Source organism: Crocodylus porosus, unplaced genomic scaffold (assembly GCF_001723895.1).
Source record: "Crocodylus porosus isolate Cpor-Errol unplaced genomic scaffold, CroPor_comp1, whole genome shotgun sequence".
Lineage (NCBI taxonomy): Eukaryota > Metazoa > Chordata > Crocodylia > Crocodylidae > Crocodylus > Crocodylus porosus.
Window position 1 is genome coordinate 25,762,333 of NW_017728931.1, and position 14,495 is coordinate 25,776,827.

General features: G+C 39.9%; 1 protein-coding gene across 10 annotated transcripts in view; it reads right to left on the minus strand.

Moving 5' to 3' along the window:
• C2CD5 (C2 calcium dependent domain containing 5) overlaps positions 1-14,495 on the minus strand; it is a 112,324-nt gene that overhangs the window by 27,425 nt on the left and 70,404 nt on the right. For all 10 annotated transcript variants that reach the window (XM_019544436.1, XM_019544432.1, XM_019544428.1 and 7 more), the window contains 3 exons: positions 10,447-10,611; positions 5,536-5,676; positions 1,641-1,704 (listed from right to left, as the gene is read on the minus strand). In XM_019544436.1, the coding sequence (XP_019399981.1) occupies positions 1,641-1,704; positions 5,536-5,676; positions 10,447-10,611 (370 nt within the window). The remainder of the gene's footprint in view (positions 1-1,640; positions 1,705-5,535; positions 5,677-10,446; positions 10,612-14,495) is intronic.

Here is a 14,495-nt window from a genome sequence, read left to right on the forward strand (position 1 = left end):
TTATAGCAGAAGAGCATTAATAGGAGAGTTTGAGGGGAAACCACCCTAGAACATCTCCAGCTCAGTGTTTACAACATGGAGAGGTGGGAGACTTATTCAGATACTTCCCTGAATAAGACAGAAAGTGTATTTGAACCTAGGGCACTGCCTTGGAAGGTTGGGGAAACCTAGCCACTAAACTGTAGCATATTCAGGGGTGAGTCCTCTTGACTCTCTCCTGGGAATAACTATTCCATGGGATAACAGGCAACAGAGAAAAACCTCAAGTTTGTTAAAGGCTCCTCTGTCTTTCCCCCTCTCTGCCCCCAAAAGTCTTCTAAACAAAATTATTTGCCAAATTAAATCCAAATTCATAATTTTAGGGCAACTGGAAGAACATTTTTGGCAAATTAGCTATTGCTGAAAATGTGTAATAAAACTATAGATCACTAACTGTATCCTTTTATGAAGTTCTAGCATCCATTCCACTATACTTTCAATGTTTATTTTCTATCACAATGAAAAATATAGCTATTTAAAGTCCAAGTCTCCTAACTGATTCTTAGTTTTTATATGTTGTAAGTCCTTGCGAGTCTGTAAAGTATTGAAGAGATTACAAACCGCTCTGCTTGCTAACATCTATCACCTCACTGCAGGTAACAGATACTGTAAAGTCCCTGACCTTGATCTGGCCCTTGGAACCAGTCCATCCAGCCAAAATGGCTCCGGGGGGGGGGACCAAGGAATCTGAGGGGCAGGCCCTGCCATTGAATCTGGAGCTATGGGGCACCAGTGGCCATATCTGTCAGCAGCAGGGAGCCAACTAAGACTGTGCTGATGCAGTCCTTCTTGCCCCCCAGCTGGTTGACTCATCTCCACCATAGCAAACAGCAGCTTGCTCCACCAAGGAGCCCTGCAATTTGGACCCAGTCCAGGATAGGAGGCGAGTTTGACATTAAGGGTGGCTAAAGATTAATCAGATCTGTTGGAGCACTTTAATCAGAACGCTCCAGCATGCTGCAGCATCCCAGCAACATCTCATGTATTCAGCGTCCCATGTTTCAAACTGGCGGTGGGGGTACTTTAAAGCTCATCGAGCTCCAAAGAGCTGCTCTAATTACAATGTCCCCCCCACCCCTCCTCCACTCTCCTGGGACCACATGTATAGGCAGCCTAAGTAAGTAGCATTCCTGCTTCCTGCCCTCCTACAGAGGATGAGGGACTATCAGAGCTTGCTTCTGCTCACTAAAAGAAACATAATTTTGTATTTTCAGTGAAGCTTTTACATTGGGTATCCAGAATTTAATAATCCGGAGATACCATTTCATGAGTTGAAAACACCTAAAAAATGTTGAACCCAACTGCCATACTGAATTTCTACTAATGGTACAAACAAATGACCAGCAAGCAGCACAGTACTACTCAAGAATTTCCCTTGCCTAAAGTTTCAGGCAACAGTGATTCCCAAAATAGATTAATGGTATACAAACTGCTTTTTGAATTTTGTTCCAAGCTAATACAATACTGCACAGACCTTTTCCCCACTCTGGCTCTGAGCTTTACGATCTTGTACAATTCTATTTTATCTAGTATATGGTGAAACTGATTACCAGTAGCTTATAACTACTTTAATCACATCGGGTGAAATGTTTTAAAGATACCTGGAGGTGGTGGAGCATCTGTCAATAAAGAATGTACATCTTCCATTGCATCTGTATCATCAATCTGAAAAAAAAATCATAGTATACTAAACTCTTCCTATCCATTTGTTGCAACAGGTAGTGTCAGTAAGACAGAAGTATTGCAATTGGATTATTACTACATAAAAAAACCCCAGATTTTAATATTTGGTTTAAACAGTTATCAATGGCTTAGCATCTAGTTGGGAGGAGCTATCAAGTGGGGTTCCGCAGGGGTCTGTCCTTGGTCCAATATTATTTAATATCTTCATTAAATAAATATTAATGGATAATGGGATTAAGTACACAACTGACAAATTTTTGGATGCCACTAAGTTTGGTGGAGTAGCAGATACTCTGAAGGGCAGAGATAGGATCCAGAATGACCTGGATGGACTGGAGAAACAGTCCACAATCAATTAGGTAAGATTCAACAAGGACAAGTGTGAAGTGCTACACTTGAACAGAATAATTCCATGCATATATTCAGATTAGGGAACAACTGGCTAGGCTTCCGTACTGCAGAGAAGGACCTCTCCAGCAGCTGCCAGAAAACTCTCCCTACCATCCCCAGTAGACCATAAACTGATTATGAGCCAACAGCGTACTGGGTTGCATCAACAGAAGTGTCACTTACAAATCAAGGGAGGTTATTTTTCTGCTCTAGTCAGCACCGGTGAGGCCTCACCTGGACTAACATGTCTCGTTTTGGGTCCCCACACTTTAAGAAGGATTTGGACAGAGCCTAGTGCAGAGCAAAAACAATGATTAGAAGCTTGGGAAAGGTCTCATATTATTAATGATATAAGGAAATGTTGAACGAATTAAGGTTATTCAGTCTGGAGAAGAGACAACTAAGGGGGGAATTTGATAAGAGTCTTCATGTACCTGAAGAGTGATTACAAAGAAGATAGGGTTTTCTTTGGGACTGTAAGGAACAGGACTGGGAGCCAGGGCCATCCTGGGGGCCGGGGGGAGGCAAATCGGGGCAAGACCTAGGCCCTGTGGAGCCAGGCTGGCTTTGTGTCTGGCTGCTTGCCACCACCCCGCCCTGCCACATCCAGGCCCTGCACAGGCTGATTTGCCCTGAGCTTGTCTTGGATGAGCGCAATGGCCTTAGGATGCAGCAGGGAAGGTTTAGGTTGGAGATTTGGAGGATTTTTCACTATGAGTAATGGTGGTCAAGCTCTGGAACAGGCTACTTACAGAATCTCCATTCTTGGAAGTTTTCAAGAGCAGGTTAGACAGACACTTGGCTGGGATGGTTCAGTCAAGGATGATCCTACCTTAAGCAGGAGGCTGAGCTAGATGACCTCATCAGGTTTCTTTCAGCCCTACTTTCATATGAACCCATTTATGGATTTACATAAATTACAGGACTGGGAACTGCTAAGGTAAACTTCACCTCAGGCCCTGGGAAAAACATGGAGCAGGTCCTCCAGGAAGTCATATCTAAGTACTTGGAGGAGAAGATGAAGACTAGGAAGTCAGCATGGATTCACCAAGGGCAAGTCATGCCTGATCAATCTGATGGCCTTCTTTGACGAGATGACTGGCTCCATGGATATGGGGAAGAGCAGCAAATGTAATATACATCGACTTTAGGAAGGCTTTTGATACATTTCTTACAACATTCTTGCAATCTGAATGGACTGTAAAGCTGGATAGTTGGGCTCAATGAGTAGCAATCAATGGCTCAATGTCTAGTTGGTAACCAGTATCAAGTGAAGTGCCCCAGGGGTTGGTTCTGGGGCCAGTTTTGTTCAATACCTTCATCAATGACCTGGAACCTGGCATACAGTGCACCGTTAGTAACTTTGTAGATGACACCAAGCTGGGAGGCTGGAGGGTAGGGATATGATTCAGAGAGATCTAGGCAAATTGGAGGATTGGACCAAAAGAAATCTCATGGGGTTCCATGAGGATAAGTGCAAAGTCCTACATTTAGGATGGAAAAATCGCATGAACTGGTACAGGCTGGGGACCAACTAGCTGAGCAGCAGCTTTGCAGAAAAGGATCTCGGGATTACAGTGGACAGTAAGCTGAATAAAGTTAATAGTGTGCCCTTGTTATGAAGAAGGCTAATGGCATACTGGGCTGCATTATTAGAAGCTTTGCCAGCAGTTTGAGGGCAGTGATTCTTCTCCTTTATTTGGTACTGGTGAAGCCACATCTGGAGTACTGTGTCCTATAGAAAGGACATGTACAAATTGGAGAGTCCAGAGGAGGGAAATGAAAATGGTGTGAGAGCTGGGAAACATTAGAAGAGGCTGAAGGCACACGGCTTATTGAGTGTGAAGAAGAGAACACAGAGGGGATTTTATAAGAGTCTTCAAATTACATGAAGGGTGGTTCCAAAGAGGTTGGAGCTAGACTCTCTCTCTCAGTGGTGGCAGATAACAGAACAAGGAGCAATGGGCTCAAGTTGCAGAAAGGGAAGTTTAAGTTAGAAACTAGGAAAAGTTCTCTCACTAGGAGGGTAACAAAGCACTGGAACAGGTTACCTATGAAATCTCCATCCTTGGAGGTTTTCAAGACCCGGCTAGACAAAACCTTGGCTGGGATGATCTAGTTGGGGATGATCCGGCTCTGAGCAGGGGGCTGAGCTAGATGACCTCCTGAAGTCCCTTCCAATCCTAATTTTCTATGATTCTATGACTTCATACTTTTGAAACTCAGTCTATTTCATTTAAATTTGAAGTAAGGTTTCACCTAACTTTTGGCTACTCATTTTTGGAAACGCATACTAAAAGTTTTGATTTCATGTTAATTTCTGAAAGTGAACTTTAATTTGCAAGTAATAAACCAAGCTATACTATTTGGATCATTTAAAACTAAATAGTCTACTTCTCCAAGCTTTCATACAATGCTTATTTTAAAAACTCTTCAAAATTTACAATTTCAGAAGTTTTGATACATCACTTCCAGTGGAATAATATTTCAAAGCATTTATTTAGAAATAAAATAATAAACTAGCTATTTATTTTCAGAAAAAGAATTGATACTTTAAATGAGGGATCAACATTTTCTGGTGGCATGCTAGAATGATCTAGGTCAGAACAAAGGTGGGCCAGGGTGAGGACCTGGCTGCCACTGCTCCTCCATACTGCTGCAAAGCACCATACTGTGGTGACGGTGCAGCTGCCTGCCACTGAATGTCTCTGAAGACTGCTCCACAGGCCAGATCCAACAGCTGTGAGCTGGATCTGGCCCACAGGCCACATGTTGCCAAGCCCTGCTTTAAATTATAACACGTATTTATTCAGCTGACACAAAACTCTAGGGCCTTTTGATTGTTGAAAACAATTGCAGCTTCAAAAAAGTTTGTTGTAAGCTTAGTCTTCTGGAAAGGGTGGCGTATTATAACAACAACAAGAACATGAAGAAATCCTTTTGGTTTTCATGAAAGGGAGTTGCTGTTATTGTGACTATTGTTGTTGTTAAAAATAATAGCAAGCCCCTTCATGAAAAGCAAAGGGATTTTTAGCTAACTATGGTGGCACAGCACTAAATGCTGAAGTGCTAGCACACAAGACTATGTTCATATTGATTTTTTGGGGGTGGGGGGAGGAGAAGGAGGGGGCAAACAGCAGTCCTTACTATCTTTTTGCTACCATTCTTAGTACTGCTTCACAATAACAAAAGGAGATTCTTGTTTGGAATAGGGCCAACAGAGACCAGCTGTCTGAAAAACAATAGGAGAGTAGAGTAGAGGAGGTGACTCAAACTTCAATTTTCCAGTTTTTACTTACAAAGAAATGAAGATCTCTTCTGCAATTTAGGAGAGTATGGAAATAAAAGTGATGACTTCTCTGTTTTCTACAGTCATTTTACAACAAAATGTAGGAACACAAGCATTATAGACATGGATATTACCTCCAAGACAAAAGCATCCTTTTTCCCATGTGAAAGGTCTAGTTCGGTAACTTCATCAGAACTTTCTGACTGAGATCTTAGCAGCCTAGAACGTTGCCTTGGTTCCGGAATGGGAGACCCTATGATTTCTTCTGGTATCTCCTGAAACAGCATTTAAATAAATTTCATGAAGCATTAGCATTTATTATAATGGATTTGAGTTCCTAATGTCTTACCGATCTCATAACATGAAAATAATTTATTTCAGGAAGAAAGCTAAAAGGAAAAATCCCACAAAAGCCAGGACCACAACAACCTTTTTTCCTTGGAGAGGAAAAACAACAAAACAAAATAAAAAACTATGCTTTATCAGAAGTGGAATTTCATCCGTTTGACCCAGCTCTTCCTCTGTATAGCTTGCACACTTCAGCAGGTCTTTCTGGAGATTTTATCTATTAGCTGATTCAACCACTATTAGATACAAGCACCAAAAACCTCCACTGAAGCCCATGAGCTAGACATACGTTGGGTGAGCCAAGTCAACCTGACGCAACTGCTCTTCTGGGCACATGCTGCGCTCAGCATGGGTGCGCACCAAGCTGAAAGTAAAGCACTTCCCCTGCCCCTTCACTCCCCATGTCTGTAAGCAGCCTCACATCACAGCTGCCAGCCCTAAATACCTTCAAGAAGATAGAGTGGACTCAGATCCTGAGCAACATGTTGCACAACTTACCCATTTCATGCTCACTCACAACAACTTCACTTTCAATAATCATCACTTCTCCCAAACCATGGGCCTAACTATGGGCACAAAGATAGCCCCTCAATATACCAACCTCTTTATAGGACATCTGGATGAAAAATTTCTAGAAAACAGCAGCAAACCTGAACTATATCTACATTACATAAATTCAGGTATAGTTATTATCTGGACTGAACACTTGTACTCAGTTAATCGATTTCTACCATAGGTTTAACGACTATCATCCCTCAATCAAAGTTTATCTGGAATACTTCTAAACCAATATGAACTTTCTAGTTTCTAGTTACCGTAATTCAGATCCAGGAACCACCACACAAACCACTAGATACAGAAAATCCACAGACCATCATACTTATGTCTACAAGACTAGGCCTGAAAGTCACTTCAGCAAAATGCTTAGCATACACAACACCATTTTGGACCTAGATCTAATTAACTGCACGAAGCAAATAAGCCACAGTTTAAGATAACCCTTTTGAAACCCCTGCCAACAGAAAGTTGAGAGGATATGGTTTAACAATCCAAGACAGGAAGACAGACAGCAGTTTGACAGGAAAAAAAATGAATATAAAAGATAACTGGTGGATATCTGTGCAGAAGGTACGTAATATTACGCAATGAAAAAAAATATACAGCTCACTAAACACTGTTCACAAACTAAACAGGTAAAAGGCATGCAACTAAGTACAAAGAAGACATGTGAACAGAAAAAGCTGATTGGACAAATGGTGAAACAAAATCATAACTGCAGTAGTTGCAACTCTAAGTCAAAAAACTGCATGGAACTTGATGTCAAGCAACCACAAAAACTACCCAAAACCCGAAGAAACCGTATAAAATGCAAACAGAGACATCACAAATTTGGAGAAACTTGAAGCCAAGAATATGACACAGGTAAATCCTGGAACAGTCAAGGCTGTTTGGCCCACTGAACTTGCTTTATCCATTGGAAGGTTTACAAATAATATCTATTACTGACTGTTGGGGTCTTCTTAAAAGGTTAAGTGCTGCATTTAAAGCCTTGCTTAAATACCGGTAGTGCTTAGGTGTTCAATAAATTGGGATTTGAGACAGGAATAGTCTCACCAATTGATTAATTTCCATCCATCCCATCCCATTCCTAATTAAATTTAGCACGACAAAGACCAGCAATCATCCCAAGAACACCAAAAAAACTGTTATCTATAGCTAGGCCCTTAGATACCACCACATTTTTTCTGAGGAGGATGCTCGTGAAGCCTACCTGGACAGCATAAAATCTTCTTTTATACAAAAAGAGCACTCCAGGAAAGAAATAGATTGTACATTTAAAAGAGCTATGCAAATGTCCCTCAGTAACCTGCTACAATACAATACAACACCTTCCCTCTCCCCACTACCTACTTTGGCTACATACCCCTTGAGGTCACCTCCCACCCCACACTGGAACTCATCAGAAGAATCATCAAACAATTATAGCCTACAGTCAACAAATATCAGACTTTTCCCCACTGTCCAACAGACAAACAAGCAGGACAAGCCTTGCCTTGGCAAGAAATGCTTAACCTGTCAGCACATCTTCACTGCCGCTATTTACAAACTCCCACCTTAAAAAAAGCCCCACCAGAATTCATGGTTTCTACACATGCCTTTCCCAAAACATGATATACTCGATCCAATGCATAAAGTACCACAGGGCAACTATGCAGATACAAACTAAACAGCAACTACATACCAGAGCGAACTCTCACAGAAAAAAATATAAAGGACAGACATATGCATGCCATGAGGGGCGTATTTCCCACAGAAAAGCCATTCCCCTCTCTGACTTCACTATTCTTGGAGGAAAACCTCACTATTTTCAAAGAAAAATCTAACTACCACCTTTAAAAGATGAACTTAGGAGCAAAAATTCATAAACTGGACACTAAGAACCAAGGACTAAACACCGATATTGGTTTTATGGCACATACCTATCAAAGAATGTCTTGCATTTGAAAGCTTGTCTAATTTTATCCCAACTACATAGATGGCCCAATGAAAAATATCACCCTAAGAAATCCTAGCCTTTGGCTTTTATTTAGAAACAATTCTTGCTTTAATGTAAATAGATTTGTTCTTAATTCTTTCCTATCATTTTATTTTAGAATTAAGCTATTAAAAGATATATCTATGCACATGACTGTCTCTCACTCATTTAATTTATCCCTACCACATAATACTCAGAGAAAATTATTGTGTCTGTGATATAAGGATTCTTTTTGTACTAGAATTATGTTACACTACACTTGATTTTAGCCAAAAGGGTTCTCATACACATGACCCTGAATGATTAACAATGAAATGAACCTTTTTTTTTTTTTTTTTAACTTACACAATGCATAAAAGAACAATAAGAAATAAAACAGATCTATCATCAACACAGATAAATTAACTGCTGGTACTTAACAGTTTAAGAGAACATATTCACAAATGTATTTTTCTTCATTAAAAAAATTTAATAAGTTATTTTTTCTCCTTAGGTATCCAGGTATCTTTAGGCATCCTGAAACCTGAGATCCTGCTCCTCCCTTTGTTTCAAGGTAATTTGCATCATCACAGGAGGTGAGAAGCTTCATACCAACTATGAACCGACTGCACAGAGGAGTTTTCCATCTATTGACTCTGTGAAAACCTATGAAACCTATGAAAGATGAACTTTCATTTCTACCCAGGAGAACTTTTACAATCTTTTCTCCCAATGCCTGATGAAGGGTTTGTGCCCAAAAGCTTGCAATTAAAGAATTTGTTTTTTTGCAAAAATCTTGTTGGTCTAATAACAGATATCATTTCTCCCCAGGCAATTTCTCTTAGGGTTTGAGAAGTAGGAAGCAATATAGCCTACACTAAACTAGAAGAGAGAAAGAGATCCTATTATACCTATATTCAATCAATACTGCTACCCAGTTCTGAAGACAGCCCCAGCCATTCAACGTCATTTGGAGGTTTCTGGATATGGAGAGGATTGCATTATAATACATTATAATTGACATTACTTTTCTTAAATAAGGGAAGTTACAAAAATGGAAAGGTATTCCTCACTTTACTGGAGAAAGCAAAGGGAATCTGGGCTACTGAGAAAATACATGTGAAATGAGAGAGTAACCCATTAAGCAGAGAAATACTAAGTGCCCAAACCACTATAAAATCTAATGGAATGTGATGCTATTTAATGCCACTCAGAGTGGAAGTGGGCCTGCACCCTTTCTTTCCCCTTAAAAAATCCCCAACCATCTCCCACACAACCCGAATCAATTTTGGCAAATGGAGGTAATCTACTATAATATTGGGATGGCTCATATAGTCTTAAAGGTCCTACTTGGCAGCTACAATTACTCTGCTTCAAAAAATGAAAATATCCCTTTCTTTCTAGGATACAGGGTGCTAATTCATGTGTCCAAGAATGACCCTCCTATCAAGAGACCTGAATCTAGTTATCAGGCTGGACAGATTCTTCTCTATCTGGTGACTAGCTAGAGAGGCCCCTTCACAGTTCAAAGATATCTCATAGGTTGACAGTTTCGATACTGCCTTTTCCAGAATCCGTCCCTGAAATCAGGTATGGGAATTCATAGAGTTCCATTTTCAACGTGGCAAAGCAGCAAATTGTATCCATCTTATAGGCCTTACTTTAAAATACTTGTGGAAGTTTCCCACCATAATCCTCTCCTGTGATATAAACAGAAAAATGAAAGAAAGAAAAAGATGGGACAGATACTTTCACTTTTGCACTAGACTTAAGAGGCATCTTTTCATATTGTCCAGTTTTGTCAGGACTTGTGCCTTCCCCAACTTGGGGGTTCAGAAAAGCTGATTCCGGCCTGGAAAAATAAGATTATATCTATCCAGTCAGCAAGAGTGCATACCCTGACTAGTAAGTTGCAAGTTACTTTTCGCTGCTCCAGATTGTTGGCTGATGCTCTAGGATCTCCTGTGTCTCTGAAGTGCGATTTGGCATGGGAATATAGAAAGAGACTTGTAGAACATCACCAGCTATGAAATTTATATAAATATTATACTGAATAAGTTTAGCTTAATCTTAATGGCCTATGCTTTGCTTGCTTTCGCTCACAAGAGTTTAGGGATGTGCATATCGTGAAATAACAACAGCAGATATTCTCTTTACTGAGGATTGCATGAACTTTACTTACAGGAGGGTTAATCTCATAAATCTCTTTGTTTTTGGCTATTGTATCATTTATTTTTTTTTGCATGTGAGATATATGCTGTTCATAGGTGCCATCATTTGGAGTCTTCCCAGCAATCTGAATACCACCAGGGGTTGGTAAAGCAGTAAGATACACACCTGTGGCAGACTAAAAAAGAAAAAGTTACTAAGAAATATATCCAAGATATGTTCAAATTTACTGAAGTTTTATTTTCAGTGCTTATTTCTACTTCTAACAGTATAAGACATTTATAATTTTCAGTGGTGCCTATGATTTTTTAGCAATGCAACAAACCTATTTGTATTATAACCTGCTTCTGAGGTAAAATAACCCACCTTTATTGAAGACGATGTTTTTTAAATAACTTCTCACTCCTGGCATCTCTCTCACTCAAAAGGAACTGTCTTACTTATCTAGGAACCCAAATAAATTATAAATAGAAAACAGTGTTTCTTCCTAAAAGGCTTTCATCTCCAGTTAGTAGTTTCATACCTAAAAATTATTACATACTAGGATACTTGTATTATAATACAGAATACAGTAATATTTGTTCTAATAATCATGCACTGAGCTAATCCTTGATTTCAGTAGGAAATACACTGCCTTAACTTTACAGCATTTTGTAGTGTTAAATTATAAAGCTGAATTCCCAGTATTGGGGAGTTAAACCGTGTTATATCAGTCTATTATACCACAGAAATAGGAATATCTTATGAAAGACACGTGTTTAAATAAACTAGTCACAGTGGGTGAAAACCCATTTTTGATTCAGGAGAGAAAGAAATAATAAATAAAGATACTTCAGATTTACTACATGTGAGGTTTTTACAGTGAGAAGGCAAGATAGCCATCTACCAGAATCTTACGGATTCTTTAAGCCAGTTTAGTAAGGAGAGAGGCTAAGTCACATCAGGGTTGAGATATTTCAACTTATAAGCAAATATCAAAAATGATATAGAGATGGATAAAAGAAAGAAACAGAACGGTAACTTTCCAGACATATAGTTGTGGTTCTTTGAGAAGTTGTAGCCTACATGGATCACACTGTAGGTATGCGCATACCTCAAGTGCATGAGCTCAGAATCTTTCCTGAGTAGCAGTGTTCACCAGGGCCAGACTTACGTCCAGTCACCTTGTGCTCCCATGTGAGCATGAAAAGGATGGAAAGACTGCAACTCATTTCTCTTGAAATTCAAAGCTCATGTCTGAAGAGAACTCCAAAAGATGGGGATGAAGGACAGGGCTGTAAAATTCACACCAACTACAACATCTCAAAGAAAGGGGTCAATTATCTGCATATGACTTCTGGGACTGGATCGCTAAATTGGGGGGAAAAAATGTTTTTGCTATCCCATAAGAAGAGACTGAGGTTGCCTATCCTGGAGGCCTATCAGATCTATCTGATATCAGATTTAAACAAACTGATAAGGAGCTAGGTAAAGAAAAACAATTCTTTTAGGCACAATAAGTAGCTTTGAATTTTGGAAACAGAGTGTGAATGTGACAAGTGGTCCTCTGTGCATTTCCAGTAAAGTAAAAATATTCCTGGCATCTGACTCATGATAATGATCTCCCTCTTGCTCCTCTCTACAAGCCTGTGGGAGTCAAAATAGAATGGGGCAATAAATCCTCTCCCATGTCAAAGTTAGCAATGTGGCTCATAAGTTACGATTCAAGGTTGAACAAAAACAGATAACTGTATTATATCCAAAAGATTCAATTTCTTGAAGTCCTTGTATTCCAGAGTGGACCCTTTTTTCACAGACTGTACCAAAGACTCCCGAGTCGAACAAGAATAAAAATACCAGAAACCTGTTAAGATGGATTCTGATAGAGCTTTTTTATTCCATTCAAAGTTAAGGAAAACAACAGGTATACCAGCTTTTCTTCCTCCAGCATACTTGTGTTAATCAGGAGAGCAGTATTAACAGTACTGAAGAACTGAAAAATCAAAAGCTTGCTTGCGTGCATCTTTCTTGGATCACTATTGTTTCAATGCCCATTGCAGTCCTGATTCCAAGGCCTTTCAGGACTTGTTCACGTCAGTGGCTGATGTTGGAAAAGATGTGACTGCTTCATCAGATGAGGACAAAGAGGACTTTGGTAAAGAACAGTTTGGTGGAGATAGATGGACTTGTACAAGTCTTCCCCAGGTTCAAACCTTACTAAGCACAGATACCACTGGCCATCTATTTAACTGAGGTACTTAACACTGTGTTCATCCCTATCACATCCAAACAGATTCTATTGTTAACTTAAGACAAAGTGACTATATACCTATTACATTTTTGATCCTTTCATAAGCATGTGCATCAGAGTGCCATTTGGTAATTTTATTTTGTTTTTAAATGTGTGTTGCCACATTGTTAGAGAAATGACAGCATAGAAATATAACTTGTACTTGGAGTGGGAGTGGTAAGATTAGCAGTTTGTCTCCTGGGGAGTTCATATCACACTCTTAGACCAGCAACTAAGTCCCCACTCTTACGGACTTTATTCTTCCTGTAAAGAGTTATCTAGAGTTCAGGCAGTATATTTGCCAGCTACAGATTTTATTCCAAAACTTTAGGAGCTCTTTTAGATATTCTGGGCTCAAGCCATGGAATACCTTGAGGATAAAAGAATGAAATTCTTAAGCCGATTCAAAATTCTATGGGAAGCCATCAGTGAGAGTTAACAGGTCTGATGTGCTTGCAGCAGAATAAGTTGGCTGAGGATGTATACTGCGGCATTTTATATAGCTGGAATTTTCATGACCAAATGTACAGCATTGCTATATCCATTCAGAAGACAAAAACATTACTAACTTCAGCCAGGCCATAACTGAACAATGTGGAACAATCTCCTAGTCAAATGCAGAAAACAGGAAGCACTACTTGCTGAGATTGCTATGAAAGCTGAGCAGTAAGAAAATCAAGCATAGTCACACACTACTGAACATTTATAATTTACCCTTTGCTTGAGCTGTCTATCCACGTTTATGAGAAGGTCATGAGAAGGTTCCCTTGCTGCAACTTGAGCCCACTGAGAAGGTCAGAGGCCTTGCTGAAGTCCAAATACAATATATCCACACTATATATTCCCTTCATCCCTCCTCACCCCAAGTAGTTACTTTGTCAAAGAAGGAGATCAAATTTGTTTGACATCATGCTTTTTAGTAAATCCAGGCTGAGTGTTTGTGATCAGCTTTTCCTCCTCCAGATCCTTGCAAATGGACTTCGTTAGGATATGCTCCAGTAAGTTCCTGGGTACTGAAGCGAGACTAACCAGTCTGTAGTTCCTTAGGTCCTCTTTTCTTGCCTTTTTAAAAGATGGCCACTATGCCAGCCCTTTTCTTCTGGTATCTCACTTGTCTCCAACAACTTCATAAATATTATTAAAGGATTTGCCTTTCCTTGTTTGTTGCTCATGTCAAACATACTAAAGTAACCAGCACTGAAAATCCTTATGCTGGATCCTGCACCAAGGATTTTGGCACCTTTCAACATTCTTTTCTTTGCATTCAAACGCAAAGAACAGTGTTTGTCTTCTATAAATCTGACAGCAATAGCCTTCAAGTCTAGTTTGTTAGTTATTTGTCTCTGAGATGAGATGTGACCTTCAAACAATCTGAACTCCTGATCTAAATTTCTGCTTGCAAGAGAAGAAACAGCAGGCAAAACATTTAAATCCTTCCCAAAGTCAAGGCAGTATAAGGCTTAATCTGAGCATGCAGGTCAAATCTTGGTGCATGGGTCAGATCTAGCTCATGGACAGGCCCTGTGTCACTCATCTGGTGTGTGGGGCCAGGAAGTTGAGCACCACTAGCTTAATGTACTGTCAAGTCATAGATTCATAGATGTTAGGGTTGGAAGGGACCTCAATAGATTATCAAGTCTGACCTCCTGCATAGACAGGAAAGAGTGCTGGGTTCAGATGACCCCAGCCAGATGCCCATCCAACCTCCTCTTGAAGACCCCCAGGGTAAGGGAGAGCACCACCTCCCTTGGGAGCCATTCCAGACCTTGGCCACTGTAACTGTGAAGTTCCTC